The 27,446-nt window shown below is 45.3% G+C and overlaps 1 protein-coding gene across 4 annotated transcripts in view; it reads left to right on the forward strand.

Moving 5' to 3' along the window:
* Positions 1-145: 145 nt before the first annotated feature.
* LOC128446309 (amyloid beta precursor protein binding family B member 2) overlaps positions 146-27,446 on the forward strand; it is a 30,505-nt gene continuing 3,204 nt past the window's right edge. Inside the window, exons 1-11 of one of the 4 annotated variants that reach the window (XM_053429324.1) lie at positions 146-218; positions 640-686; positions 2,868-4,117; positions 5,002-5,210; positions 5,835-5,978; positions 6,419-6,504; positions 6,644-6,704; positions 9,008-9,154; positions 9,470-9,597; positions 25,383-25,497; positions 27,341-27,416. In XM_053429324.1, coding sequence (XP_053285299.1) covers positions 2,899-4,117; positions 5,002-5,210; positions 5,835-5,978; positions 6,419-6,504; positions 6,644-6,704; positions 9,008-9,154; positions 9,470-9,597; positions 25,383-25,497; positions 27,341-27,416 — 2,185 coding nt within the window. In that variant the 5' untranslated portion in view covers positions 146-218; positions 640-686; positions 2,868-2,898. Of the gene's footprint in view, positions 219-267; positions 491-639; positions 687-2,867; positions 4,118-5,001; positions 5,211-5,834; positions 5,979-6,418; positions 6,505-6,643; positions 6,705-9,007; positions 9,155-9,469; positions 9,598-12,114; positions 12,881-22,284; positions 23,152-25,382; positions 25,498-27,340; positions 27,417-27,446 lie in introns of those variants that run through there. The other 3 variants (XM_053429325.1, XM_053429326.1, XM_053429327.1) reach the window with 3 other exon arrangements.

Here is a 27,446-nt window from a genome sequence, read left to right on the forward strand (position 1 = left end):
TGTGGCGCAGAGAAGACGCGCAGCTTGGCCGCCAGCGAGCACTGAGCCGGGGCGTCGAGCTGTGATGTGATCCTATGCGGGTTGTCCCGGCTGCAGCTACGGGCGGACCGCCTCTTAAAAAGCGGCTGTCGACATCGCTCCTGCTCCACTAGCGTGCGTGTGCGTGCGGGTGTGTTTGCCGTCGCGAAGGCGCAGACGCCCGGTGGCTGAGCGAAGCGGTGAGTGGATGTAAATAGATGGAGCTCCCCTCCCAGCGCCGCGGTGCTGATGGAGCCGGAGAGGTGTCTGGATGCTGCCGCTGTCTGTGGACGAGGCAGCTGGGCGTCACGGTAGAGATGTAATAAAAAGATGATCTCACAGCCAGATGCTCCGCTGAGGGAGTCCAGCTCCGTCAGGAGGCGAGGGGGCTACTCCACCCATGACATCATCCACTTCTTTCAAGTTCATCCTCCTGCGCAGCCCGAGCTTTCATCTGTTGCATTTCATTCCGGTGAAGCAGTGGGTCAGAGGGGTGTGTGGGTGGAAGGGTGCTCTCCTCTGGACAGGCCTCAGATCTCACTCTGTCGGTACCTGGACGGGATTGTGATGATGCCTCTGTGGAAGCTGTGAAGTGACGAGCCTCTCTTGTTTCCTTTTCAGGCGACCTTCAGCTGAAAACGGCCCCACCTGTGAACCCTGTGAACAAGGTGAGACGTGGATCGTGTTTTGAAACCTTTGCTTCAGGAAATAGAGAGAGAACTGTAAGTCTCATCCTTTATCACCATGCAAGTACACATCTGTCGTTTTCTATAGCACAACTGGCAACAACAATCCTAACACTAACTGTTTCATTGTGTCACTGCCGTCCTGGGGCCGTGCTGCTGAAATCTGCACCCCATCAATGACCTCTGCTGTATCAGAGCACAACACATTTATTGTAGTATTGAGGACTGTCCGGCAAACTGCTGTGTCATTCTCCTCGCTTTCGCCCATTTCTGACCATCCTTCCTCCTCCCCTCTCTCCCTCGCATCCTCTCTTCGCCCCCCCCCCCCCCCCCCCCCCCCCCCCCCCCCCCCCCACACACACTTTAACCATGCTGAGACATGGTGGGGGGGGGGGGGGGTGAAAGGAAAGGCTGCTGTGTCCATTGAAGAAAATAGAAGAAGGAGACGATGGAGGGATGAGATGATGTGCTGTTTGTTTATCTCAGTTTGTTTTTTGTTTTTTTGGGGGGGGGGGGGACGTGTTATTCATCCTCTGAGTCATGAAACGTGCTGTGATTTTCAGATTCAGTGGCTCCAGGCACAGCTTGTTGTTGTGAGGCTTGTGTCTGTTTTTGAGGATGTTTATCTTCGTGCCAGGGCAGTTTTTTGGCACGATCCGGCTAATTCTAATGCACAAATCGGTTTGACCCTGCAGAGCACGGTAAAAGCCAATGAAACGGAAAATATACCCCAAAAAAACAGGACAATAGTGCCACTGAGGGCTCGAGGAGGGCCTGAGTGCGGTTCAGTGCAGGTATAGTTTGTACCTGTTGACCCCGTGTTTGTGTGCGAGTCGCAGGCGTGGAGAGTGTGAGCGCAGATTCAGCACAAACAGGTTGTTGTGGTTGTCTGGCTCAGTGACACAGGGACAACACGGCTGCCACCCGGGGAGCGGAGGGCGGATAGGGGCCCCGCACAGGCAAAGTGCACTGCCCAGGGATTCTGCTCCGGCCTCAAATTCCACCACCGTCTGTTCCCAAGATCTTGTCGTGCTTTAAAATCTGCTGCGTGTGCGTTTTCCATATTTCTAAGAAAAGGTGCTGATGATGGCTGCAGCATTGTTGGAGGTTTGCGTGACTGGGTGAAAGGATGTTTATACATTATATGCTTGCGGCCTTGGCGTGTTCTTCTAACTGCATTTGTGGCCTGCCAGCTTTCCACGGGGTCGTAGCCTTAATTAAATCAGGCAAACACCTAAGTAATGCAACCCAAACATGTGCCTGCTATCCAAATGTGGTGTGAGGGTGAGAGGCTGGAAAAGACTCTGCGTCAACCCTAAAGGTGTTTCATCAGCTTCATGTGTGGCTGTAAAACCCCCAAAACAACTCTGTATTATATTACATTTTCTGACATGCAATATATACTGAGGGAGTATTCTAACCCTCCCTGTGAATAACACAGTGACCAACCAACAGCCAGCTATAGAGATAAGTGGGCTTAAAAGAAGCTCAACCACAAGGAGGAAGTGATGATTCAACTCCGACTGACTCAGCAAAACAGAGAGTCAGGAAATGGACCAGTGGATTTTTCCAGGAAGCTCAGGCCACTAAACTAATTTAAATTATGGTTTTCATCATTCAATACATTTTAACAAAACTAATGATTGCAATTGTGAATATTCAAGAATAGCTCAAAATATTATTTTTCAAACTCTGACATATTAATATCACAATATACTTCTTTAAACATTCCAAATTCGAAACACAGCGGAATTTTAAGTTCATATACTCGGGGGAGCATGTCAGGATACAGGGGCGACTTTACACAACAAGGATTTAAATCAGGACTTTAGATTTTCTTTGGCAATTGCTTTGCTGCCATTGGTATTTATTTAGCAAATCGTTTTTTAATCATAGAACGGGGCCAATAATTGTGTCTGTTGTGCATTCTGTGTTTTATTATACAACTTTCATTTCCTGTTGTTTCATTTTCATTCCATCTGTTCACCATGGACATTTCATTAAACAGTTTTGTTTGTAAATAAATTGGTTAATTTGGATGAATTCAACAATAATTTTGACCATGACTCTAATATAAAATAGGATCTGGCTATAATGTGTTGCAGCTACATCAGGTTAAACACTGTGACATGGTTTCTGATGTTGCATCTCTTCTCCCTTCAGCTGTATCACAGCTGTGTGTTCCCAATCGGCCATGATGTCCGTTCAAACCCCTCCGCTCTCCCGCTCCGGCTCCTCTCCTTCCAACGTTGGTCTGGCCAATCGTTCGTCGTACAACCAGTTGCACGGGCGTGATGTCATTAAGGAGTCCGTGGAGACCGGAAGTTCGTCCACTCTGCCGAAGAGCCGTCAGAGATACGCAATGACCAGCGTGCGGAGCGCCATGGGGATCAGCGACAACTTGTCGTCTAAAAACCAACCCGTGACCAGAGGGAGGGGCCTCCCCACCAAGTCCTCCTCCAGCTCAGCCCTCTATTCCTCCTCTTCCTCCTCCTCGCTGTTTAATGCAACCAACCCCAAGCTGGCCAAGAACGGAGCCAACATGCAGAGACGAGCTGAGAGCCAGCAGCTGGAACTCAGCAGGGCTACCACAGAGGGCAAAATACACAATGATCTCATTAATAACCCGACTTCTGATTGGGTAGAATTGGGGAAAGAGAACTCACAGCAGTCATTGTTCCGTAGACGCACCAAGAGCTTCTTGGAGTACCATGGGAAGGGCTTGGATCTAGACTTCAACTGGGGAAACAAGGAGGAGAAGGAGGAGGAGAAGAAGCAACAGCCGTCTCCAGAGAAGGAGCAGGTTAGTCCATCCAAAGAGAGGGAGAGTCAGAAGGAGGAGAAGCCGAGCAGCAAGCAGACCTGCCCTGAAGAGAGGGAAGAGGTGGAACCAGTGGTGGAGGAGGAGGAGAAAGAGGAATATGACCCCACACCTACCATAAGACAGCCCCTGCTGCCAGTGGTGGTGGAGGCCCCGCTTTCCTCCACTTCCTCCTCTTCCACCAGCAGCCCAGAGTGGTTCCCAGACAACCTTCACCCCCTCCAGAACCAGGCTCCAGCCCAGGTCAGAGGGGATCTCTGTGGTCAGGTTCAGACTGTCGCACGCAGTCCTGCTAAACCCCCCCGCAGCTCCCAGCCCCGGGTGATCAAGGTGGAGCTGCACCCCAACAATGAGAACCAGTTCCTGCAACAGTACCCACCTTCCTCCCCTAAACAGGCCCGAGCTGCAGAGAGGAGCCCCCCTGCCAGGAGCCGAGCACCCCCTCCTCTGCCGGATCCTGAACATGAGACTGGGCTCCCCAAAGTGGGCCTAAGAATGGACCTGACTCCTGAAACTCCTTCAGGGGATGAAGACTCCAGCTGGACCACCCTGTCCCAGGAGACGCCGTCTCCTCAGACTCCCAAGGAGACAGGTTGGATATGAGTGTGTTGTCTTTTCGTCAGCCTTTAATCATCCTTTATCGCACACCCCCTTTCATTCCCCTCTCCCCCTCTCTACCGCCCACACACTGTCTGATCTGGAAATTTTCCAGAAGACAGTAACACTGCAGGAACCTTATCAAGGATCTGGGTGCAAAAGACTTGATTGACATTTGAGACCCCCTGAAAGCCTCCGCAGCAAAATTCGGAGGGGTCTCTGGGAAAAATATTTTTAAAGATTATTTCCCCCCCAGATACTGCAAAGGCTATAATCAGTTGTTTTTTTAACCACACAAGCCTTAGTGTATTGATGTGGAGAGCATCAAAATAATCAAAATATAATAATCACTTTTGATGGTATTTTATTCATTTGTTTTTGGGGACATGTTCAGATTACGATACGGGGAGGATACTTCAGCATAACACTGGATAGCTAGGTAGTGGGGACCCCCCAATTGCCACTGGGTATTCCGCATGCTGCCAAGGATGTACCACCCACACACTCTCTAACTAAGCATTAGTTAGAGACTGTGTGGGTTTGGAGACCAAATATTAGAAACCAGACAGGGAACAAATAAACCAGCAGAAAGAGGAGGGGGGGGGGGGGTATGATGCCCATTTGAGCTTAAAACAGAGGATGAGTTTTTATTAGAACAGAAACTAAGTAGGGACAGACTGACCATCTCTGAAAATGACCCTGTTTACTTGTGTGTGTGTGTGCGTGTGTGCGTGTGCGTGTGTGTTTATAGAGCCTTTTGGATATGCATATGTTATGGTTAAATGTGTCTCAGCAGAACCCGCCTGTGCACAGACATACATATGTTTGTGTTTGTGTGAAAGGCTCAATATGTGTTTGTGTACCGCTGTCACCCATCAGCAGATGTATGGAGCGAGGGCGACCTGCCCCCAGGCTGGCGGGAGATCTCGGACTCATCAGAGGTCTATTTCTGGCACATCCCCACCGGCACCACGCAGTACCACCGACCCGTTGCCTCTGGCAACCAACACACCTCTCCTGACAGCGAGTCTGACACTGAGCGCGACCCACAACAGGAATCACAGGACTCCCTCAAGCCCCCCATCGAGGTGAGAGGACCCGCAGATCTAACTCACTTTGTAGGCTACATAGGTTCAGCCAGTGTGGGTGTTTGTTTTTTACTAAAGCTGAGGCTTGTTTTGTCTCATGCAATATGCAACATTAACGCAGATAAAGTCACATGGTCAGCAAACACTTTAAATACAGGAACTAGAGAATCTGTTTTTGATCAGGCAGCGGTCTGTTATTTATAAGACTAAATCCTCAGTGTTGTGTGGATTTAGTGTTGACATGTTCTTCAATTTCTCTCAGAGCTGCTTTACACATTGTTGTATAAAACATTTGAGGTTTAGTGACTTGAGTGACCCTCTGTAACATCTGCTTCCACTCTTATGTATAATATCATATCCCTGGGAATCCGTCCTGCTCCCTATGTAGATACGACTGTATATAAAGATGGACAATATGACAGGTCCCCAAACAGTGAAGCCAAATGAACCTCCCTAATTTCAAATGTTGATGGTTTGACTTGCAAATACACAATCTCAGTCCAATGTAATGGAGGAAGCAGGGGATCAATGAAGTGCCCTCCATCCTCTCTCTCTCTCTGTCTCTGGGTCTCTCATGCTGCATCTCTCTTTTCCTCTAAATGTATGCCTCTGTCTCTCCCACAGCGCCCCAGCAGTCTGATATCTGACAGCTCGGTGGAGCCCGTCCCCTCCCCCTCCGGCTCCTGCCCCTCCTCCTCCTCCTCCACCCCCTCAGATGATGTCACCTCTTCTGGACCGATTCTCAACGCCGCCACCTGCACAGCCAAAGTACAACACTCAGCCAAATTTATCCACTCATTGAAATAGTCTCTCTCCGTAAAGGTTGAAATACATTTTGTTTATGTGGTCCTTTATTGTGATGTTGAGGTTTTTACCATGAGAGCTACAAAATCTTTGAGTTTCCTGTCTAAATCATATTAGCGTTGCTTCATCTGAGTAACATTTCAGTCTCCACTTCCCTCTAAAAGCTTGATGGTGATATTGATCTATCTCTGCTTTCACTGCTGCACTTATTAAATGGAGATCAGCTCACCACAGTGTCTCTGTACAGTCTCAGCTGCATATTCAACATAGATGAATATCTCACATATGAGCTGTCCCCTCTGTGGCTATAACAATGCAAATGAGATCAGATACGCTGGTTTAATCAGGTTCAGGATCGGACGTTTTTAATATGTCTCTATGAACATCTGTCTGTTTTGCTCCAGGAGCTGAAGGACTATCCAGTCTATCCAGATCCCAGTCTGAAGGCGTTCGAGGGAGCCACCCTCCGCTATGCTTCACTTAACCTCAAGTAATACACACATACTCTGCAGCAGAGTTTCATTCTAGTGTTTCCTGAGCAGTGATGCTTTTTCATGTAGTGATATATGTCTAGTTTGTGAAATTTGACTTGACAGTAATTATTTACTATGTACGTTGTTACCCTGCAGCCCTCCAGCCCAATTAGAGACGGTGGACCTCAACAATACTTTCCCCAATGAAGAGGCATTGGTAAGATCAATACAACAATAATAACACGGGCATACATACCCATTTTTCCCGATTGACAAAACTAAGTCATCATCATTAATTGATGATGATTATACTATGTTAAAGGTTCAGTGTGTATAATTTAGTGGCATCTAGTGTTGGAGTTGCATGTTGCAGCTGAACACCCCTCACCTCACCCTCCCTTCCAAACATGAATATGAACCTGTCGTAGCCTTCAGTTGTGATAAAAACTCAAAAGGTGTTTAGTTTGTCCAGTCCGAGCTACTGTAGAAAACATGGTTGCCTCCATAGAGAGGATGTAAATATTAAATATTCAAATATAAAGGGCCCATTCTAACGTCAGGAAAACAACAATTTGTACAATTTAGATGAAACAAGTGGGAAAATCACTATGATTATTTTATATTAAATTTCTGACAATAGATCCCTTTCACCTAAATCTTACACACTGGACCTTTAACGTTTTTTCATTTATTTACTATACTGAAGCAGACAGGCCTTATCAAACTGCTCACGATCATTAGTTGCATTCACCAAGTGTGTGTCAACCATGTAGAACGGGTATTGAAAACCTGCAGGATGAAGGAATACGTCGTTTTCTGGAGACGGATGAAGTCTTAAGCAGTTTTTTACTCTCAGTACCAAAAGCATCCTGGAGACCCGGCTGATTCAGATCATTTCTACTCTATGAACTATCACCCGGTGGTAGGTTTCATATACTACCATCTCAGTAATCATCTAAGTTGTTTGTGTGTTATTGCAAACTCTGCATAAATTCAAATGTTACTCAGATTGTATCAGTAACATGGTATACTTCCAATAACCCTTTGTTGCTATGTATAACATCTATAACAACAAAGAAAGGAGGTCACCAGGCTTTATTTATATTTATATGCACTGACACAATGAACCTGCTCACCAGCATCTGCTCCTCCCTCTCTTTCTCTCCATTCATTGCAGTGCCACTCAGTGGTGACTGTGGGAGGTGACTTGTGGTGAATGTGTTTTCAGGCAAACTATTTTTTGCTGCCCCCTTGTGGAAGTTATAGAGATGCTTGACCAGAGCTCACAGGGAGAGTCAATGTGAAAAATAAAAAATGCATCTTTTGTCAGATTCTGTTCAAATTAAAGAAGGATAAATATTTTATCTGACAGTGATACACGTATATAATTCCTTTATGGAATTTGGGTTTCAATGCCATCATATTTTGGACCCTTTTGAATACAAACAAGTTCCACTATGTTTTGTAAATTACATCTTTAATTAATGACATTATTTAATAATCACCATGTTTTTGATGCCCAAAATAAAAGTACAACATACATACGTTTCCTGTTTAGTCTGATTTTTTACTTTATCTAAGCTGAGCAGAACAAACCTAAATCCCAGAGGACATGCAATGAGACTTGGAGATGTTTTACTGTAAAATATTAAATTCAAGTGGAAGAAAAACATGTGAAATTCCAAAAAGAACGAAAGAAACACGGGGGAGGAGTGTGAGAATTCAGCTCTGATCTTAGCAAGTGTGAAAGTTTAATGAGGAAGAGAGCCCAACAGAATATTTTTGGTCAGTGGAAGGAGTAGGTGAAGTGTGTGATCGTGTGTTTGTATGTGTACGAGTTGTGTGTTTGTTTGACACGGATATAGAGCTGCAGGAGTTTATCCCGAGAGTTTCCTCAGCAGAGAGGAGCGCCTTGTTGTGGTAGAGAAAGAGAGAGAAAGTGCAGAGAGTTCGGTTAAAGCTGTTGGCGAGAGGCAGACCACACACACACACACACACACACACACACACACACACACACACACAGAAATAGTGAGAGTGTCATATTCATATTCACTCACAAGTTTTTCCTGAGTTTAATCTGAGCAGATGGAAGAGAACTGTAGGTGGTATATGTATCTGATGTGTATTCAATATGGTTTTAAAGAGGCCAATCAGCATGGCAGGAGTACGCTCCCTCCCTTATAGCTCATTTTAAATGTTGTTATTTATTACAAAGTGGTTTTGGATAATCAGACTTATTCACAACCCGTTTAATCATCCAACTGCTTGAACTATTTACCGTGTCACAGTTCATCATAGCCTCTATTATACCAAAGTCAGTGTTATCATGAACAACAAATTGAAAGACGGCACTTAAAAGGGAAGATCTCAATTGTAATTTGGAAACACAAAGAAGGGTTAGGGTATCCCTTACTGGATAGAGGGAAAGTCCATGAACGGATGAATAGATGGATGATGAAGTAAAGCAACTTCTTGAATTCTCTAGTGTAACAAAACGATTCTGTGTCCTCCTCCCAGTCGTTTCCAGTGCGATCTCTGGGCTGGTTGGAGATGGCTGAGCAGGACTTGTCCGAGGGGAGAAGCAGTTTGGCCGTGCACCACTGTATCAGGCAGCTGTCCTACTGCAGGAGGGACATCCGGGACTCAGCCGGGGTCTGGGGAGAGGTCAGTGGGTCACATGGAGTGGAGCTAATGTTTTAATAGAAAGGAAAATCATAACAACAACATTTGTTTTATTCTTATATATCAATTTACTTGAATTTAGCTCCTGGCTGGAAGCAAACTAATATTCTTTTAATTTATTTCCTTTGACTTAAAGTTAAAGAGAAATCTGAAAAAAATTGATTATAATTATTGTCATTCTACATGACTAGTAGTAGTAGTGTCGTTTTTTTTTAATAATGTCCTGTTTGGAATCACCTTCTGGTCCCTCACGTGGTCCTGCTCCACCAGCTTTACTGTATGTGTTTGGTGCTGCAGGGTAAAGGGATGCTGCTGGTGCTCCAGGACCGCATGTTGACCCTGGTGGACCCTGACGATCACAGCCTGCTTCACTCTCAGCCAATCAGCAGCATCCGCGTGTGGGGTGTCGGCCGCGACCACGACAGGTAGGTGGAGATCACAAAGATCTTTATTCTTTCGTGATAGCTTGTTTGTGATTTACGGGCAGATCCAACTGTTTTATCAACTCTCAAATGTCTTTTCTTGGATTTGAATGAGATGCAAAAAAGGAAAAAGCATAAAAATCATACAGACCCACCACATATTTAGTAACACACTGTGAACTCCTCATGTGGAACGTGTTCTTGCTGTTGGAAGCTGAATCAGGAGTTTTACCTAATCACCAGAGAATGGAATCGGCCTCATTATTATTTGATGCATATTTGCACAAACTGCATTCAAAGCACAATAATTATGCTCATTGCTCGGTGGTTGTGCTCCACACAGAGGTCCCGCGGGGCTTCAAGTCGTTTGGCAGACGCCCGTGGTCGTAACCTTTCCTGGTTGTGAGCTGACAGTGTGCTGAGGCTAGCATGGCTGCTAATGGAGGGGACAAGCTAAGCCTTCATTGATAAGGACCCCTCTGGGTTTTCATTGACCCGTGGAGAGAGCACAAAGCGCATCTGGAAAACATAAGTGCTGATGTAAAATTGAACATGCATGAAACATGTATGCATATTTGCATGTATGTAGATGCTTAAAATACACAGGAAAGGAGATGTGGAGATGTGTCACAAGATGCAAAGATGCAAAAATGAGACGAGGTTTGCAGTTGCCTGGCCGTGACGAGTGTAATCAGCCTTTAAAGGACTGGGTGGAAATGGATTTTAAAATAGCATCTGTGCAAAGAGGCTTGATCTCCCTTCGCTTGGTCGTGCTCGCCAAGTCTTATTTCTCTCTCTCTGTGTCCATGTCTTTTTTCAATCTCTTTGTCTCTTCCTCTTTATCTCCTCAGTGCTGATATAGTCTCCCTCACACCCTCTTACTCTCCCTCTCTCCCTCCCCTTCCGTCAACTGTGTGTGTGTGTGTGTGTGTGTGTGTGTGTGTGTGTGTGTGTGTGTGTGTGTGTGTGTGTGTGTGTGTGTGTGTGTGTGTGTGTGTGTGTGACAAATTGAAGGAGAGAAAGAAAGAGTCCCCCAACCCTCGTCCATCTCAGAGGTTTTAGAAACTTTCAGCCTCTCTCTCTCTCTCTTTCTTTCTCTCTCTCTCTCTCTCTCTTTCTCGCTCTCGCTCTCCCTCTCCCTCCCTCTCTCTCTCTCTCTCTCTCTCTTAGCAGTAATGCATAAAGCGTGTAGTGGAAAGACGAGGGGAGGGTCGGGCCAGGATAACTCCCTTCCACTTATCCCCTTTTCTTTCCCTCTCACTCCATTCCTCTCTCTCTCCCTCTCCTTCTTTTACGATACCCTCTCCTCCCACCAGCACTTTAAAATCTGCAGCCTGCTGTCTTATCGCCTCTGTTTGGTTCCAGGCTCATGACTCTTTATGTGCGGCGATATTATCCAGTGATCCTGAGGATGTTGTGGTGCTCTGTGATCACAATGCACTGTTCATGTATGCTGCAAATTGTTTCACAGTAGCCCGTCCGTCAGGATTGTGCATGTGTGTATTCGAGATAAGAGGTTGGAATTATGCAGACTTGCCACTAGAGTGCACTATACATCCAAAAGAGCTGATATAATGCAACCAGGTACCATATGGTGGTACTACATACTTAAGTGTACTTTTGGTCTGTTTCATGGTTTGGCTTCCCGATTTTGATAGCGAGATAAATTTGATAGCATTAAAAGGGTTTTATTCAAGATATGGTTGTTTTTGACAACAGTGTACTTCCAGCTTTGTGGCAACAATTTGGGAGAAGCTCTCCTCTGGGGAGACTGGTGAGATGCTGCCGTCATCTTAGTTGGTCTGTGTTGACAGTTTCTTCTGATCATGAGTCTTTTGCCTTTCTTTTGAAGCGCCTGTTAATCTACTTGACTGACGCTGGTAAATGAGGAAAGGCAAAATGAAGACAAGGAAAACGAGGAAAAGGAAACATGGAGTGCAGGATTTGGAATAGTGAGCTAATGCATGCATGAATGCTCACATGGAGGATCCTGCAAAGTAAAGCTCCCTTTAGACTCTGCATCCCTCTCTCTCTCTCTCTCTCTATCTATCTCTATCTCTATCCGTCTGCTGCCTCTTTCTCTCGCCATCTATCTGAGGAATATACCCTATCCCCTTGTCCTGAATGTTCTCTCTCTCTCTCTCTCTCTCTCTCTCTCTCTCTCTCTCTCTCTCTCTCTCTCTCTCTCTCTCTCTCTCTCTCTCTCTCTCTCCCTTCAGCTTGATTCAATATGAATGAGCCCCCTCGTCCTTTCAGCAGGTAGGGCTGGGGGGGGCTTGAAGGTTGGGGGGGTGCGTTGCTCCCCCGATGAAGTCATGAAGCTATATCTGGAGCACTCAGCAAGTCTGTCTGTGAACGCCCATGGGTTACGTGTGCACGTTTCCCTGAGAGAGAGAGAGTGTGTGTGTGTGTGTGTCTGCACGTGGGTTTGAATTGATGAAGTCATAGGTCTAAATCTGGAGCACTCTGTTGTACTTGGGTGAGGGTGAATGGGGGGGGGGGGGGGGGGGCGTTTCCCCTCACTTCTCCATCTCCTCTTTCTTGTCTGCAGTGCTCTCGCGCACAATTTCGACTCTTTGTCTCCAGCCTTGCTTTTCTGCCTCCCTATCGTTTCATTGGCTGCACAGCTTTGCCCCTTCTTCTTCTTCTTCTTCTTCTTCTTCTTCTTCTTCTTCTTCTTCTTCCTCTTCCTCTTCCTCTTCTTCTTCTTCTTCTTTCTCATTCTTCTTGCTGCCATCCCTTTGTTGGTCCCGCTGTTGCACTTCAGCAGAGTGTAAGCCGCCCCTTGTTTTTTCCCCCCAGCTTCAGTGAGACATGAGTGGGAGAGACAAAGATAGCAGCAACTGAGGAAGAGGAGAAGATAGTGAAGAGAAACAGGAAGAGTGCAGGGGGAGAGAGAGTGGGTGTAAACAGACCGCTGGAGAGCAAGTGAGAGAGGAGGAGAGAGGCGCGCTTGTCTCCGTGCGCTGAGCAGGACGCGGCAGGACCTTACCGGAGACTCTCTGGACCGGGACAAGAGAAGCAGAGGAGGGCGATAAGGGAGAGGAAAGGGGCAGCAGAGGAAGGAGGAGAGGGAGAGGGAGAACCAAAAGGGGGGAGGGGAAGGAAAGAAGCTCGAGAGGAATTGATAAAAAGAAGACGAAGAAGAAAAAGAGTGGAGGCAGACGGGTAGAGATTGGACCCCCTCGAGTACCATGGAGAAGGGGCTGTAGCAATGTCACCGTGGCGGAGGAGCTAACGTGGCAGGGAGGTAGTCGTTTGTAACAGGGCGAGGATGCCTGCCTGTGTGAGTACACCTGCCTCTTGTTCATTCACTCCTCTAGCTCTGCCCATCCCTCCATCCCTCCATCCCTCCATCCCTCCGTCAATCCATCCATCCATCACTCTTCGTCCCAGCACCCCTGTCTCTCTCCTTTTTCTGGCATCTAATTGCTCAGTTTGTGCAGTCGACACTACACCAAGCTCCGAGCCCCACTTTCATTTATTAGATTTCCCTTCATAATCTTCTCTCTTTTACTTCTCAACCTCCCGCTGAGTGTTTGACTTCAAGCTGTGTACTTTATCTGCCTCCCCCCCTCTCTCTCTCCTTCCCCTCTCTCCCTCTCTCTCTGGATAGCCATCAGGGCTAGAGGTGCAGGTTTTCAGCAGCGGGGTTCGCAGCCTGATTCACTGAGACATGAGCAAGATTGTCAGGGAGCTCCGATAAGAAAGAGTGAGAGAAAGAAAAGAAAAGAAAGAGAGATGAAGTGAGCAAAGTGGGGATTGAGGAAGGCAGGATTAAAGAGTCTGAATGTGCTGCAGGGAGGGTGTGTGTGTGTGTGTGTGTGTGCAACGTGTGTGTGTGTGTGTGTCATGACTGTTTGGAGCAGCTTGATACTGCTTTTGGTTCATTTATGTGTGTGTGTGTGTGTGTGTGTGTGTGTGTGTGTGTGTGTGTGTGTGTGTGTGTGTGTGTGTGTGTGTGTGTGTGTGTGTGTGTGTGTGTGTGTGTGTGTGTGTGTGTGTGTGTGTGTGTGTGTGTGTCTGGCCTGATATGTGGAGTATCCCTCTCTCGCTCATTACAAGCAGAGGAGGAGGAGGAGTGAGGAGGATGAGTGATGAGCGGGGAAACACTAAGCGAAGAACAAAAAGTAGCGAAAAGATCCTTCAATATCGGGGGGGGGGGGGCAGGTCCTGCTTGTTATCTCGTCCTTAACGTGTGACAGCGATGAGGTCACTGTTTAAAATGTCTGTGTGTTTTTCCTGCTGTTAAAGTGAAACATTTTCTTAGCTAAGTAAATCATCAGCAGACGTGCAGCTCATATGCAACAAGCATAACTCCTGCAAATATGGACCAAGTCACACTTTATTCATATTCATTAGTGGGCAGCACTGGGGCTCTGCTTTCTTATTCCCTCCAGCTCTCACTTATTTCTCCCCACTGCTGACCTTCTGTGGACAGCTGTGGCATGTAGAGAAGAAAGGGGGAGGAGAGGAGAGGAGGAGAGGAGAGGAGAAGAGAGGAGGACAGCGGACAGAGGATAGGAGGAGAAAGAAGAGGAGAGTAGTTGAGGAGAGAGGAAAGCAGAGGAAGAGAGGAGTGGAGGAGAGAGGAGTGGGGTGGGGTGGGATGGAGGGGAGGAGAGGAGAAAGGAGAGGAAGGAAGAGGAAAGGGGAGGTGGAAAGGGAAGGAGAGGAGAGAGGAGAAAGGAGAGGAGGACAGAGGAGAGAGGAGAAAGGAGAGGAGAGTAGTTGAGGAGAGAGGAAAGCAGAGGAAGAGAGGAGTGAAGGAGAGAGGAGAGGAGTCGGGTGGGGTGGGCTGGAGAGGAGAAGAGGAGGAAGGAAGAGGAGAGTGGAGGAGAAAGGAGAGGAAGGAAAGGGGAGGTGGAAAGGGAAGGAGAGGAGGAGAGGGAAGGAGAAGAAGAAACACGCAAGCCTCCACTATCATTAATATTTTAATGCTGAACACACTCCAGCGATCACCTCCATTTATGTCAATGAAGTGAGTTGGTATGTGCATGTTTGGGTTGTGGCAGCTGCTCCTCGACCCCTTTCAGTCACGTTGTCCCACTCGAACCGCAGCTTATTTGCTGATGTCGAGGCCCCTGTCGCCTTAATTAACATGCGAGGGACCTCGTGTGGCCCGCCGGGACCGGGCCTGAACACCTAGATCCACTCGATAGACGCCAGGGTGATTGATGGCCCCCTCTCCCTGCTCCTCCTGCTCCGATTTGAGCCCCATACCACCGAGTCATCGCTCCTCCACGTCAGCTCCCCCCTCATCTACCCACAATCCATCACTCCCACTTCTCCGCACACATATACGCGCACACGTCTTGACAGGTCAGGATATGTCCACCCAGCCTCGCAGACAACCTCATCCTCTGCAGGGTCATCATGGCAGGAGCGGTGGCTCCACTCAGAGTCATATGTCAGGCAAACACAGAGAGAATTACACACAATGGTACCAAGAAAAAAACTCTTTCCTCTCTCTTGCATTTCATCTCTCTTTTACATTAGCATTGTTAGGCACACCTGCTGTAATCCCTGCCCTCCTGACGGATTACTCCTCCCGTTCCCCCTATAGATCGCCTCCCTCTCCCCCACCAGCCAATAAATCTCCTCCCGATAAAAACCACTCTGGTCCTCGGCCGTGGCGATGCTGATGTTCGCTGATCATACAGGGCTGAACGCAGCGGGACAGTCGGGCTGTGCCTGGAGCTCGTCTATCCACAGCATCCAGACAGCAGAAGTGGCCACACACAGTTTTTAGGTTGAATATATTTGAATACTCATCGTGTCTGATGTAGGTTTTTCTGAGGGTTTTCCTCTGGGGCAGCTGTTCGGCCGGTGGAGCAGATCAATGTATTAGGTGGTGAATTAATCTGGTCTTTGTTATCTCGGGATCAATGTCCCATTCATTCAAATAATGTACATTGACAGAGTTTAATTAAATTCATCTATCAATTTTCTTGGTTATGATTTAAAAAAAAATCTCCTCAGCTCATTCATGAGTAGAATATTTTTCTCATAAATCGATAGTTTGCAAATTTGCTGACTTTAAATCGTGAATGCATCTTAGACCCAGATAATAGCTAATACCCTGATTGGAAACTATCACCAACCTACATCCACCCACCCATTCTCTATACCGCTTTTCCTAGGGGCTGGAATTTTTAATTAAAACTGTTTAAATTTTTTATCATCTGCTGGGTATTTTTCCCATGAATCATTTAATCATTTCATTTGTATAGGACAGGAAAATGGTAAAAATTCATTGTATTCATGTTGTTAGCACAAGACAAAAGACGATATATTGATGATGATACGTATTTGACTATAATCAGATAATCTATCTGATCAAGTTACAGAATCAGGCATTCTGCATATAGAGGCTTGAGTTTGGGTTCAGTTCCGACCCGGCCCCTTGCTGCGTGTCTTTCCCATTTTCACTTTATACTGTGCGGTCGGTATTAGTGAAATCTTTAAAAAAAGCTAACAGAATCATAGTTTAATCCCTTGAGCTTAAATTTAACTTTAAAATGTTTTCTTACATGCCTCTAGTGGTATCTAGCCTCACTGGTAGTTTTAATAGTTTCGATATTCGATATAATAGTTTGTCTCTGAGATTTCTGCCTGCGGCCAAAGACTCTAGACACTTGGAAAATTGAAATTGAAAGAGAACATTTCTCTCTAGAAGAAAGTATCTTCGTCCAGATGCTGCTGTTCTTTCAGCGTATGCATTGCATTTGAATGACAGACTGTTCTTAACTGTACTGTGGCTGCATGAAACAATGATTTAGGGCACATGCACCAAATGAGGTTACATGCACATTGTGATCCAAACTGCACTGTGCATGTATACAACTTGGACTTTGTTCTAACTCGACAACAAACTCCTTCTCTCTCTCTCTCTCTCTCTCTCTCTCTCTCTCTCTCTCTTTCTCTCTCTCTCTCGATCTCTCTCTCGCTCTCTCTCTCTCGATCTCTCTCTCGCTCTCTTTTTTCTCCCTCCCTCACTCTCTCCCTCTCTCTCTCCCTTTCTCTCTCTGGAAACGTCAGATTGAAGTGACATTTCACTGAAGCTTTATTCAACAGAGAATATCTGTGCTCGTGTGCAAAAACACACAAATCCTCACAGCCACACACACACTCTCACATACAGATAATATCTCTCTCTCTCTCTCTCTCTCTCTCTCTCTCTCTCTCTCTCTCTCTCTCTCTCTCTCTCTCTCTCTTTCTTTCCCTCTCTCACTCTCTATCTCCATCTCTCTCTCTCTCTCTCTCTCTCTCTCTCTTTTTTCTCTCTCTCTCTAGCAGTGTGATGTATAAATGATCAAGAGCAGACAGAACAGCAGGACATCATCTTTCCCCCTCTCTCGCCCACCCAGAATCCCTCTTTCTCCCCCTCACACACACACACACACTCTATCTTTCCATCTCTACCACCCACCTCTCTCTGCTTTTTAATATGTAATGAAATACAACGAGTGTTGACACATGGGTGCTGTTTGTGTGTGCCTCCTCGGCTTGTTGCCCCTCCCCTCTCATTTGCCTGTGTTGCCACACTCAGTCACAAACCTGTGTGTGTAGACAGGCCCGGGGTTAAGTGCGTTTTACTCCCACCTTTTAAGCAAAACACCATCTTCACCATCAGCGTTGTATATCGCTGCATTTTCGCAGAATTGATGCACAAGTACTGAGCATGAATCAAACCGAGGCAGAGCTGCCGCTGTAAACAACATCAAGTGTCTGCTCAGATCACACAGGCAGACCTCTGTGCTGCGTACGCTGCTTAATACATTGTAGACAACAGTTTTATTTTTATTTTCAGCTTGATTTGTCCTACTTCTTTGCTGCCTCGGGCAATATTGATGATTTTGTGTGTGTTTCTGCCTGCGAGTGTGAGTGTGTGCGTACGTTTGTGTGTTTGTTTGTGTGTACAGAGAAAGGGAGTATGTGCCATGTGGTACCTTCGCTGCGCCCTCTGGCCCTGGGTGCTCATTTTGCTGCTCATCTTGGTGCAGTAAACAAGTTTACGATGTCGAGAGGTAATTACGCTCAGACATTTTGCATTAGGTCTAATGGCTGTGGGCCATGACTAATTCAGCAGGTCGCAGAGGGGTTTACCCTGTTCTGTTGTCACACTGCCTGGAAGTAGTCAGTGTCACTGAGGCTGGAAGAGCTTTGACTGCTATTGACTTGAGTTCCGTACAAATTAGCCCCAAACATCCTTTTTTTCAGGCACGTCTGTTTTTCAATTCAATGTCATTAAAATGAATAGTTCCGCTTTTTGGGAAATATGCTAATTTTTGCTGAGAGTTTGACGACAAGATCAATATCGTTCAAATCTCTGTGTTAACATGGAACTGGAGCCAGGGGATGATTGGCTTAGCTTAGCATAAAGACTGGGTTCAGCTACTCTTTGTGTTACTGCTTCTTCGTTAACACACCTGCTTAAACTAAAACCATAAACGGTCATTTCAAATTTTTAACAAATTGGATTCATCATTCGAATTAGTGAGTTTTTGTATAGGTTGGTGAATTTCTAAGAAAGCTGTACAGATATGAAAGTGGCTTCTACAGATGGGCGACAGGATAGCCTTCCAAAAGTGAAGCCAAATCATCTTAATCATGCTAACATTCCCCACAGGGACTGTTCTTACTCGTGTTCAGCGAGTTAGTGATACAGATCAATGACGACTGACTCATAGATCTATATCGAATTGATGTTTGTTGCTGTACAGGAGACTGCCTCTGTACAGTGTCACCATTACATATAAACTACATGTAGTTTATCCACCAGAGAGCCAGTCAAGTCAGTTCAATTGTTGCTCAAAGTCATGGTTCCTAAATTCACTCAACAGGGAAATTATGATATATTTAATATACTATCTACTCTATCTTACTCCTAATCCTCCACCCTAGAAAGATTACTCACATAAAATGGGGGGAAATTGAGGGACAGTTTGAGTAGACAGAGACAGAAGTATAAAGTCCAAATATTACAAGAATAAAAGGGTATAACCACTATACCCGAATTCTTTTTTTGGACTCTCAAATATCAATAACAACATGGGCTAAAATATCAGTTTTGATCCGTCTCGATTTTAAATACTGATCATTTTAAGCAAATGTTATAGAGACACAGATGTATATAAACAGGTGGTGGACACTCCCATAGCGTCAACAGAGCTGTAAAACTAAGCCCATTTCTGTCAGCAGCTCTAAAGTAATGTGGTTTCTACTTTCTGGTTTTATCTGTGTGTTCTATTTCCTTGTTTTATCACCATATTCTACTTGCCATTATAATAAATTACAATTAACTTCAGTCAGGAGCAGCACTCACGGTTTTCTGCAAACTATCAGCAGGGGTCCAATAAAATAAAAAATAAAACGTATCTTTGCCGAAGTGTATTGCAAAGTTTATTGTGAGGACCAATAGAAATTGAGAGTTTTTCAAAAGAACAAATATGTTATTATGTTGTGTTTTATGGATGATTTATCTTTTTCTATTTGTATTAGTACTTGTTTTATAATTGTCATGAATATCATTTAGGCTCATACAGATTAGAATTAGCCTAAGTGTTATTCATGACAATTATAAAACCAGTACTGATGCTAACCTCATATTCAATAGCAAGGACCTTGCTCAAGCTATATGCGATCTATAGGTTTGAATGGAAATAGATATATAGATATATTGGATGTTGAGAAAAAATGAAGGATGAAGGGATGAGTGTAGGGATGAGGGAAGGAGGATGAAGGAATGAAGGACGGAGGGTGAAGCGAGGATGTAAGGATGGCGGAAGGAGGATGAAGGGATGAGGGTCGTTTTTTTCCTTCTTCTTCTTTCTTCTTTTTCTGTTCACCTTTTCTCTTGAGGGGAAAGGAAGGATGGGTTCAAGAATCGGAATCAAACCGGGCATGAAGCGTTGACTGGTGATTAGAAGGCAGGTGATGAGAGGTGTGGTGGAGGCGCCGCCCTGATCCCACCGTCTGATAACGTTATCTAAACTCAAGCATCCCAGCTTTTTGCTTTCTTGGGATAATTTCATGCTGCAGCAAAGTTTTAAGTGAAACTTCTAACACACAGTCTTCACACGTATGCTGCAGAAGAAACAGCTGGTAAACATAAATCTACCTGTCAGTCGTTATGTTATTCTCTTTGCAGTGTGATGAAAGGGCTTTCCTCTAAATCACCGTCCAGCGGTAGTCTCCTCTCTCACATGTTGCCATGGAACTGGATCTGATCCATGTTGGACTGGGGCCAGACTCACCAGTCCAGCAGCGATCAATACGTTCAACACACTTTCTGCTGACGGGAGAGTCTCCAGCCACTTCCTCCTCAGACATTTCTAAAATAAGCGTTGGGCTGTGCAATTAGCATATGTAAGAGCATTAGCATATAGCGGCCGACACTAACAGGATCCTCTCTGAGCTGCTCGATAATTGAAGTCTGTGTCAAGTGAGTGTTTGCATGTACGTGTGACAGATGGATTAGAGAAGACACAAGTCTCTGCTGAGTGATGGAGGCTGCACTGCAGACCAACGCACTGCACTGCAGGTGCTTTTCTCTGCCGCTCGTTGCACACTTTAGATTTATCACAACGTTTTAGTACCTGAAGAACCTCGACGTTATTCTCTATATGAAACTTCTTGAATTTAAATAATGTGGTATCGGTGAAAGTGTTCTTTTGTCTGAAATATCAAGAGTTACATTTGCAAACTCTGGCAAAAAGCCAAACACTTAAAAGCAAGTGTTGCTTCGTTACTTGACACTATATAAACAATTTAACATCATTTACAAAAAATATATTTACCTCCACCTAGGTCGTTATGTTTTTGACTCCATTTCTTTGTTACTTTTTAGTTTGCAGGATTACGCAAAAAGTGTGGAAATGAATCTAGAAAGTTCAAGACTAATGCTGATAGCTGATTTTTAATAGATCAGTGAGTGGGAATTAAGCAGTCAGAGCTCCAGTCAGAGAGGGCGCTGTTGCTCAGTAAAAGTTGCTTTAATCAAATAATATAGCATTATTTACATTATTTATATTTAATCCCATGCTCAATCACAAAAGAGAAGAAGAATCCAAGTCTACACTGAGTGTTTGTATTCCTTTACCTCAACCAAGGCTCTTAAGTGTTGTGTGTTTGGAATGTTTCTTCCATGTTAGAGTTAATAACTTTGATTAGTTTATTTCCTTCAGGTACAGTTGTGTTGACGTGTGATCACCGGAGCCGAGCTGAGCTGCTGTTATCATTAAAAACACGGTTCCAGCTGCAAATAGTTCTCAATTCCTCTGGAGTCTCGACTGCTGAGTCCAACTTGCCAACTTTGCAAGAAATCAGAGTTGCGATTTCCCCGAAGCGCTACGTACTGTATGCTAATGTTACCACTACTACGCACTAGGCTGTTAGTACTACTGATGCTGGGTGAGTGATGTCAGAGCTGCAGATGATGATGGTTCTCAAACCCTTGCTCCCCATCCATCTGCAGTGGTGACCTCATTTAACCTCCGCGTTCTACGCATCCTCTCCATCCGAGCCTTCCTCACAGCCGCGGGATCAAAGAGAGATTGGTAGTTCCGAGTCCGTCATCCTTTATTCAGCCGTGGAAATATGTGAGGCACAGAGAGAGAGAGGGAGAGAGAGAGCACTTAAACACTTGCTTCTACTCCTCTCTCTGCTTTGCTGCTTTCATTTATTTCTGACTCCCGTCTTCCTTTCCATCTCTTCCTCGGCCTTGGTCTCACGCCTCGTTCCCATTCCTCTCCGGACACGCTTCCACCTTTTCATTTTGGCGTTCTGGCCTCCTGCCTTAGTCGCTCACCGCTCTCAACATTTTATCTATCCATCCTTTCTCCTCACCTCCCGGCCAAAAGCTCTTCCTGCAACTCTGAGGTCTACATGTCATTCATCCTCAGCTGTTTGTTGATTCCCTGCCTGTCCCTCTCTCTACAATATGTCACCCGCTCAATTATCTGACGTCAGGAATGACTGATCGTAAAAGCCTCAGTAAGCCAGCAACTCTCTCTGTATTTGTCGCCACTGTCTGAGTCCACACTGAGATGCCTACACATATATAGGGGGCGTCTGACAGCTGGAAAATTCTTTATTGGTAAAAAAGGCTAATTTAAAGTGAGTGTTTTCAAAAAGCTCAAAAGAAGGAGAAAAAGATGCATTTCAAGATGAAGCTTAGACTCTGTTCAGACGTCTTGAGTGATCAGATCACAAGTGGTCAGCACCAAGTTCAGGTTCAAGTTCCTGAATGCCTCTTCCATGCGTCCTGATCTGTATCCATTCCCAAAGCCAGATGTTAGCAGGTGTTATTGGGTTTTTGACCTGTGGCTTTAGTCTCAGTCTTGTGCTGCTAGAGTCAAACGAGGTCACGATGATCTGATGATACAACACTGTTGTTTCTTTAGGATCTGTGCTGGGTTTGAATCCCCTTTGTTGTGGTCACCATCAATGATTAAGCTTCTGCAGCACTTTCAGTCTGCCACATGCAAATGAATTGTATGGAGAACAATGCAGGGCAATGTCTGAGAAAGAGGAGAGCAGCTTTTTGAGACTTTAATCCAATTTTACCAAAGTGAGTCGACTGTGGAAAAGGTTTTCGAGTGTAAATTGGAAACGGAGCAGAGGGAAGTAGAAAAAAAAGTAAATGAAGTCAGAGCAAAAAATACAAAATCTGCCAGCTACCAAACACACACACACACACACACACACACTGCTGAACACTAAGTGGCTAATCAGAGAATCAAAGCGAGGCAATGTTTGAATTAGCCTTCTGATCTTTATTCAACCTGCCTTTGTAGCTCTCCTCGAGGAGCGCGGCACTGATGACATGCACTGTTGATTTGAATTGTTCGGAATCACATCCTGCTGTGTGTGTGTGTGTGTGTGTGTGTGTGTGTGTGTGTGTGTGTGTGTGTGTGTGTGTGTGTGTGTGTGTGTGTGTGTGTGTGTGTGTGTGTGTGTGTGTGTGTGTGTGTGTGTGTGTGTGTGTGTGTGTGTGTGATCCTGTGTTGAGTGGGAAAAAATAGTGAGTTCGGCAGTAAGAGAGAACGAGAGAGCTGGGGAGCGAAAAGGAAGATTAAAGAGCCAGAGCAAAGAGGAGGATGAAAGAGACTTGAAGGCAGAAAAAGGTGGAGAAATAGAGAGTAAGGGAGAGGAGGTAACATGAAGGTGTGCGTGTTTGCGTGTGTACGTGTGTACGTGTGTGTGTGTGTGTGTGTGTCTGTCCTATCAAACAAGAAAGGGGTGTTGTGTCATAATGTAGCGTAACTTAAGCCACTGAATTGAAAAGTACACAGAGCATGGAGGATATGGATTGAGGTGACAGAACTTTGTGACTCTGTGTGTATTAATGTTCCTCTTGTTGTTTTTTCTATCTCACCCTCTGATCTCGTTTTCTTTTCCCGTTTCACTTTTTTGCTATGATACAATTGTCTAATCTCTCAATTTTTCCCTGTCTCTTAATTTCCCATCACTTATCTCTTTCCTTTTATCCCTTACCTCCCTGTTCTCCTCCTCCTCGCTTCCCTGGCCCTGCTTCCTGGGACCCAGAGAAAGGTAACTGCTCTTCGAGTGTCGGGCCCACCCACCCACTCACCCACCCACTCACCCACCCATACAGTGTAATCACTGTCAGGCATCAAACCAGTGGCTTTGCTTCGCCCGGAGTCACTGTTGCTCTTTGCAGGAGTCCATCAGCAACCACTGCAGGTCTAAATTGCAAGTGTTAAATCATCAATGATGCCAGACTGGCCACGGGCTATTTCCTATTCAGAGTTGCGTGCGGTTTTATAGCATTTTGATCCCCCAGCGAGGGAACACAATCATAAAAGACCCATTTGTAGTGTGCGAAGCAAGGCCACTCATGCTGCTCTGGTGACACACTGCTCAAACGTCCCTGAACAAAGTGCACTGGATGCATACACACACCCATCTTACAATATACACACACACACACACACATTGCATTGTACTTTCCTTCCTGGCCACAGGCGGTGAGCATTATTGACCCAAAAGTGTGTGAGCACACAGTTGGGCAGAGGAGACATACCGGATGGTCTCATAAACATAAAGAGCCTGTTGTGATAAATGCTGGCTGTGTTCGGCATATTTCTGTTTGTGTCTGTGGTTAATGTGAAGCATGCACTGTATATATATATGTGTGTGTGTGTGTGTGTGTGTGTGTGTGTGTGCACTGAAGCTGTTGCATCTGGTGACACCGCCGTCCAGCTGGCTCCTCTGCACGTCCCCTTCCAAATCTTTCACTCTGCGTTGTCTGTTTACTCAATCATTTCAGTCCAGGCTGGAAAACTCAACCTCCTACCTTTTGTTCTGCAGCTTCTGTTAATGAGGATCAAACATCTATCTTCCATCATGTCTGTGTTTGTCGGTGTGTGTGTGTGTGTGCGTGTGTGTGCGCACGCTTGTGCATGGTATCACCCACACGGCGCTGTGTGTCCTCATCGCCCACCCGCTGCATACACTTTCATATCTCGGTGGAGCTTCCTCTCTCAGTCTTACCCTCATCCTCCTCCTCCTCATCATCTTTCTCTGCCGTGTGGCACCATTGTGGAGCTTGAGGCACGTAGTTTCCTCAGGCTCTGGGGCACGCATCTGTTGTAGCCAAATTTGACACCCGCTTCCAGTGAAGCAATTACTGAGAGAAACATGCTGTTAAAGGGGCTTTAAGTAATCTATGTGTCAAATAGAGCTATATGCGTGCAGAGCAAGTTGATTTATCCTGATGATATTCATTGCTTTCACTTAGTTTTTTTTTTTTTTTACTTATGCAGGAAAGGTTTCACTTTTTCCCATGTTTGCGGAGATTACAATGCAAATGCAAAGTGCAGAGAGAGGATTGGATTTCTGGCAAACTTTTATTTTTTATTTCTGCGATCACTCACCTCCTGACAACAGACAGAACAGAGACGAGATGCAACACTCACTTTAATATAACTGTTGAAGATGAAAATAATAATGAAAAGGCTGAAAACACTGGGAGGGATTTCAGATGGAAATATCCCGACTCTGCTGATGAAGCCAAACGTGAACCAAACAAACTCAAGTGAAAACCGCTGAAGGGAATTTAAAAATACAAATTGGCAATCAAATCCAGATATTGGCCCCTAAACCAGTTGCACTCTGGGAAAAGGAGTTTTGAGACCCGTTAAGAAGTGTTGCACCAGAATATTCCGAAAGGTGGCTCCCAGTCAGAGCACTGGAATTAGGTGGATAAAACTTCTCCCTCATAAGATATATGGAATGAAAAAGTTTAATGAGGTGGGACAAATGGCCTATCGTTATGACAAAAACGCACATTTATGAAAAGTTCAAAACATTTGTATCCATGTTGTCTTAACCCTAAACAACCCACCATCATTCTGTCCTGTCCCTCTTACACATAGACACCAGAGACTGTGTGTAAAGATGGACGATAGGTTTGCTTCCGAAAAGTGAAGCCAAAGAGTCTCAATCTCCTCCTGGTGGCTGTCTGCAGTATGGCTCCTCCATGTTAATGAATGGGAGATGGACCAAAGTATTAGTCAAGTTTTATCTTTTTGTTTTCTTAGCACATACGATGTATAAAAGTTGGGCATCTGGGAAATATGTCAATAAATGTGAAAATTCAGATCAATAAGTGCACAGGATGACAGAGATTGTTTACTGCCCCTTTAACAGAACAAATATCTTTGTCATCTGCTGTTGATGTGCATCCAGGTCAATGTTTGTCTCTTAGATTTCCTCATAAATTCATGTGTGATGATACCTGTCCTCTGTCTGTGCTTCAGGGACTTTGCCTACGTGGCGAGAGACAAGAACACGCGGGTGCTGAAGTGCCACGTGTTCCGATGTGATACTCCTGCCGCAGCCATCGCCACAAGTCTCCACGAAATCTGCTCCAAGGTGGGTGTCGCCCCCGCCACCGCTCGACAAGCTCCTCTGAAACAAGCCATCAAGCCTTAATCAATTGAGGAGGGAGAAATCAATCTCTTTCTGCTGATGCAGTGAACTAGAGTTACTTTTCAGAGACTGTAACTTCGCGGACAGGCAGACATGCACGTTTTATAAAACTAATACCTACGAGTGCAAACCAGTGACAGTGCCCTGACAAGGTTTCTGCTGTCTTTTACTAGAGAGGGCTCAGGGGAGAGAGGCTTTAAGATCCTGTACAGTGAGACAAGACTGACAGGAGATAAGATTCAGGTTAGAGCACATGCAGCATTTCTTGAAAAGAGTTTTCAATGTGTGCGTAAGTGATAGAGAGGGAGAGAGAGGGAGAGAGAGGGAGAGATTGTGGTGACAGCATGTTAACCCTCTCAGGAACATGGAATCACAGACTCTTAACAGCGCAAAGCTGCAGCATAAAGCATTGTCATTCACTTGATTTGCTCCCTCCTCCCCCCCCCCCCCCCCCCCTCTCTCTCTCCCTCCCTCACACACGATTCAGTGGTACCCTCCCCTCCTCACTCTGTTGACTGTTCAGATAACAGCAGGTCTGAATCTCCTCACACTCAGCTGCATGCTGGGTGCATCTTGAATGAAAAGTAGAGATTCGCTGACAGACAGATTTAAATGGCAAGGAAATAAAAGGGAAGACTGATGTCACTGACTTGATCCTTCTATTAAAAAAGTTAGGGAACATTTTAAACAGTTAGTAATAGCATATTTTATTTTGACTTGTTACAGCAGGTCAAATCAATACTCAAATTTAAAATTGAACCATGGTAATGGTTGAAGCAGATCAACCATTACAGAACAACATATGTTCATAGCTGTTTTTTTGTTTTTTTTGCTCAAATCAGAATCCTTTGTATGATTCAACCATCACCAAAGGTTTGGTCACATTAAATAAGGCTACTGGTTCATGTTTGTGGGTAATCAGTGTATGTGTGTCTGTGTGTGTGTGTATGTGTGAGGCTCTTCAAATGGCCTATTTTTAACACACTCGTAGTTTTCTCTATCACTGCAGCGGAGAAACTTGGTGACCTGAGTCTTGCAGCTGCACAGCACGCTGAGCGGCTTTCCCTTGTGTGTGTGTGAAAGAGTGTGTGTGTGTGTGTGTGTGTGTGTGTGTGCGTGCGTCTTCCTACATGTTCCCTTGTGAGCGGAGTTGCAGAATCACCACAGACTCTGATTAATGACACTGGCAATTAATCAAGTATCCGTAGAAGAGAGAGCAGCGGCTCAGTGCAGGGGTCTTGCAGAATATTCAACTCAGTGTGACGAGTGCCCGCTCTGCAGCAAGAGATCTGCAGCGATGAAAAGAGAGGAAGACACTGTCTGTTTGTACAGATGGAGATTTAATGTGTAACGATTCTGCAAACAACTGCTTCTACGTTATTTATTTGTTGACTTTTAGACGTACATGATTCAGAATGTTTCCAACAATGTTCAAATGCAGAGAAATCCCTAGCTTTATTAAAGGTACCAGGATATTTGTTTTTATTTAATTTTTTAAGTGAGCTATTAACAAAAGCAAACATTATGGGATGTCACAGCCTTATCATTTTTCCATCTTATTATTTGTGTGCTACATTTTTTTCCGCTCATTTCAAAGACAAGTCTAAGGTCAAATCTACTTAGTCGATTATTCTTTGTTCTCTGTGCTGATCCCTTTCCTCTTCTCTCCTTTTGTTCTCACCTCTCTTGCCCTTTATCTGTTTCTCTCCTTCACTTTGTCCCATTCTTCATCCCTCTGTGGTTTATCTCCCTGTCTCTTCTTCCTTCCCCCTCTCCCCTTGTTTAGATTATGGCTGAAAGGAAAAGTGCCAAGGCTGCAGCGGGCAGCTCCTCCCAAACCAGCACTGATGTGCCCCTACAAGGTACACACACACACACGCAAACACAGTCAC

This window comes from Pleuronectes platessa, chromosome 8 (genome assembly GCF_947347685.1).
Source record: "Pleuronectes platessa chromosome 8, fPlePla1.1, whole genome shotgun sequence".
NCBI lineage: Eukaryota > Metazoa > Chordata > Actinopteri > Pleuronectiformes > Pleuronectidae > Pleuronectes > Pleuronectes platessa.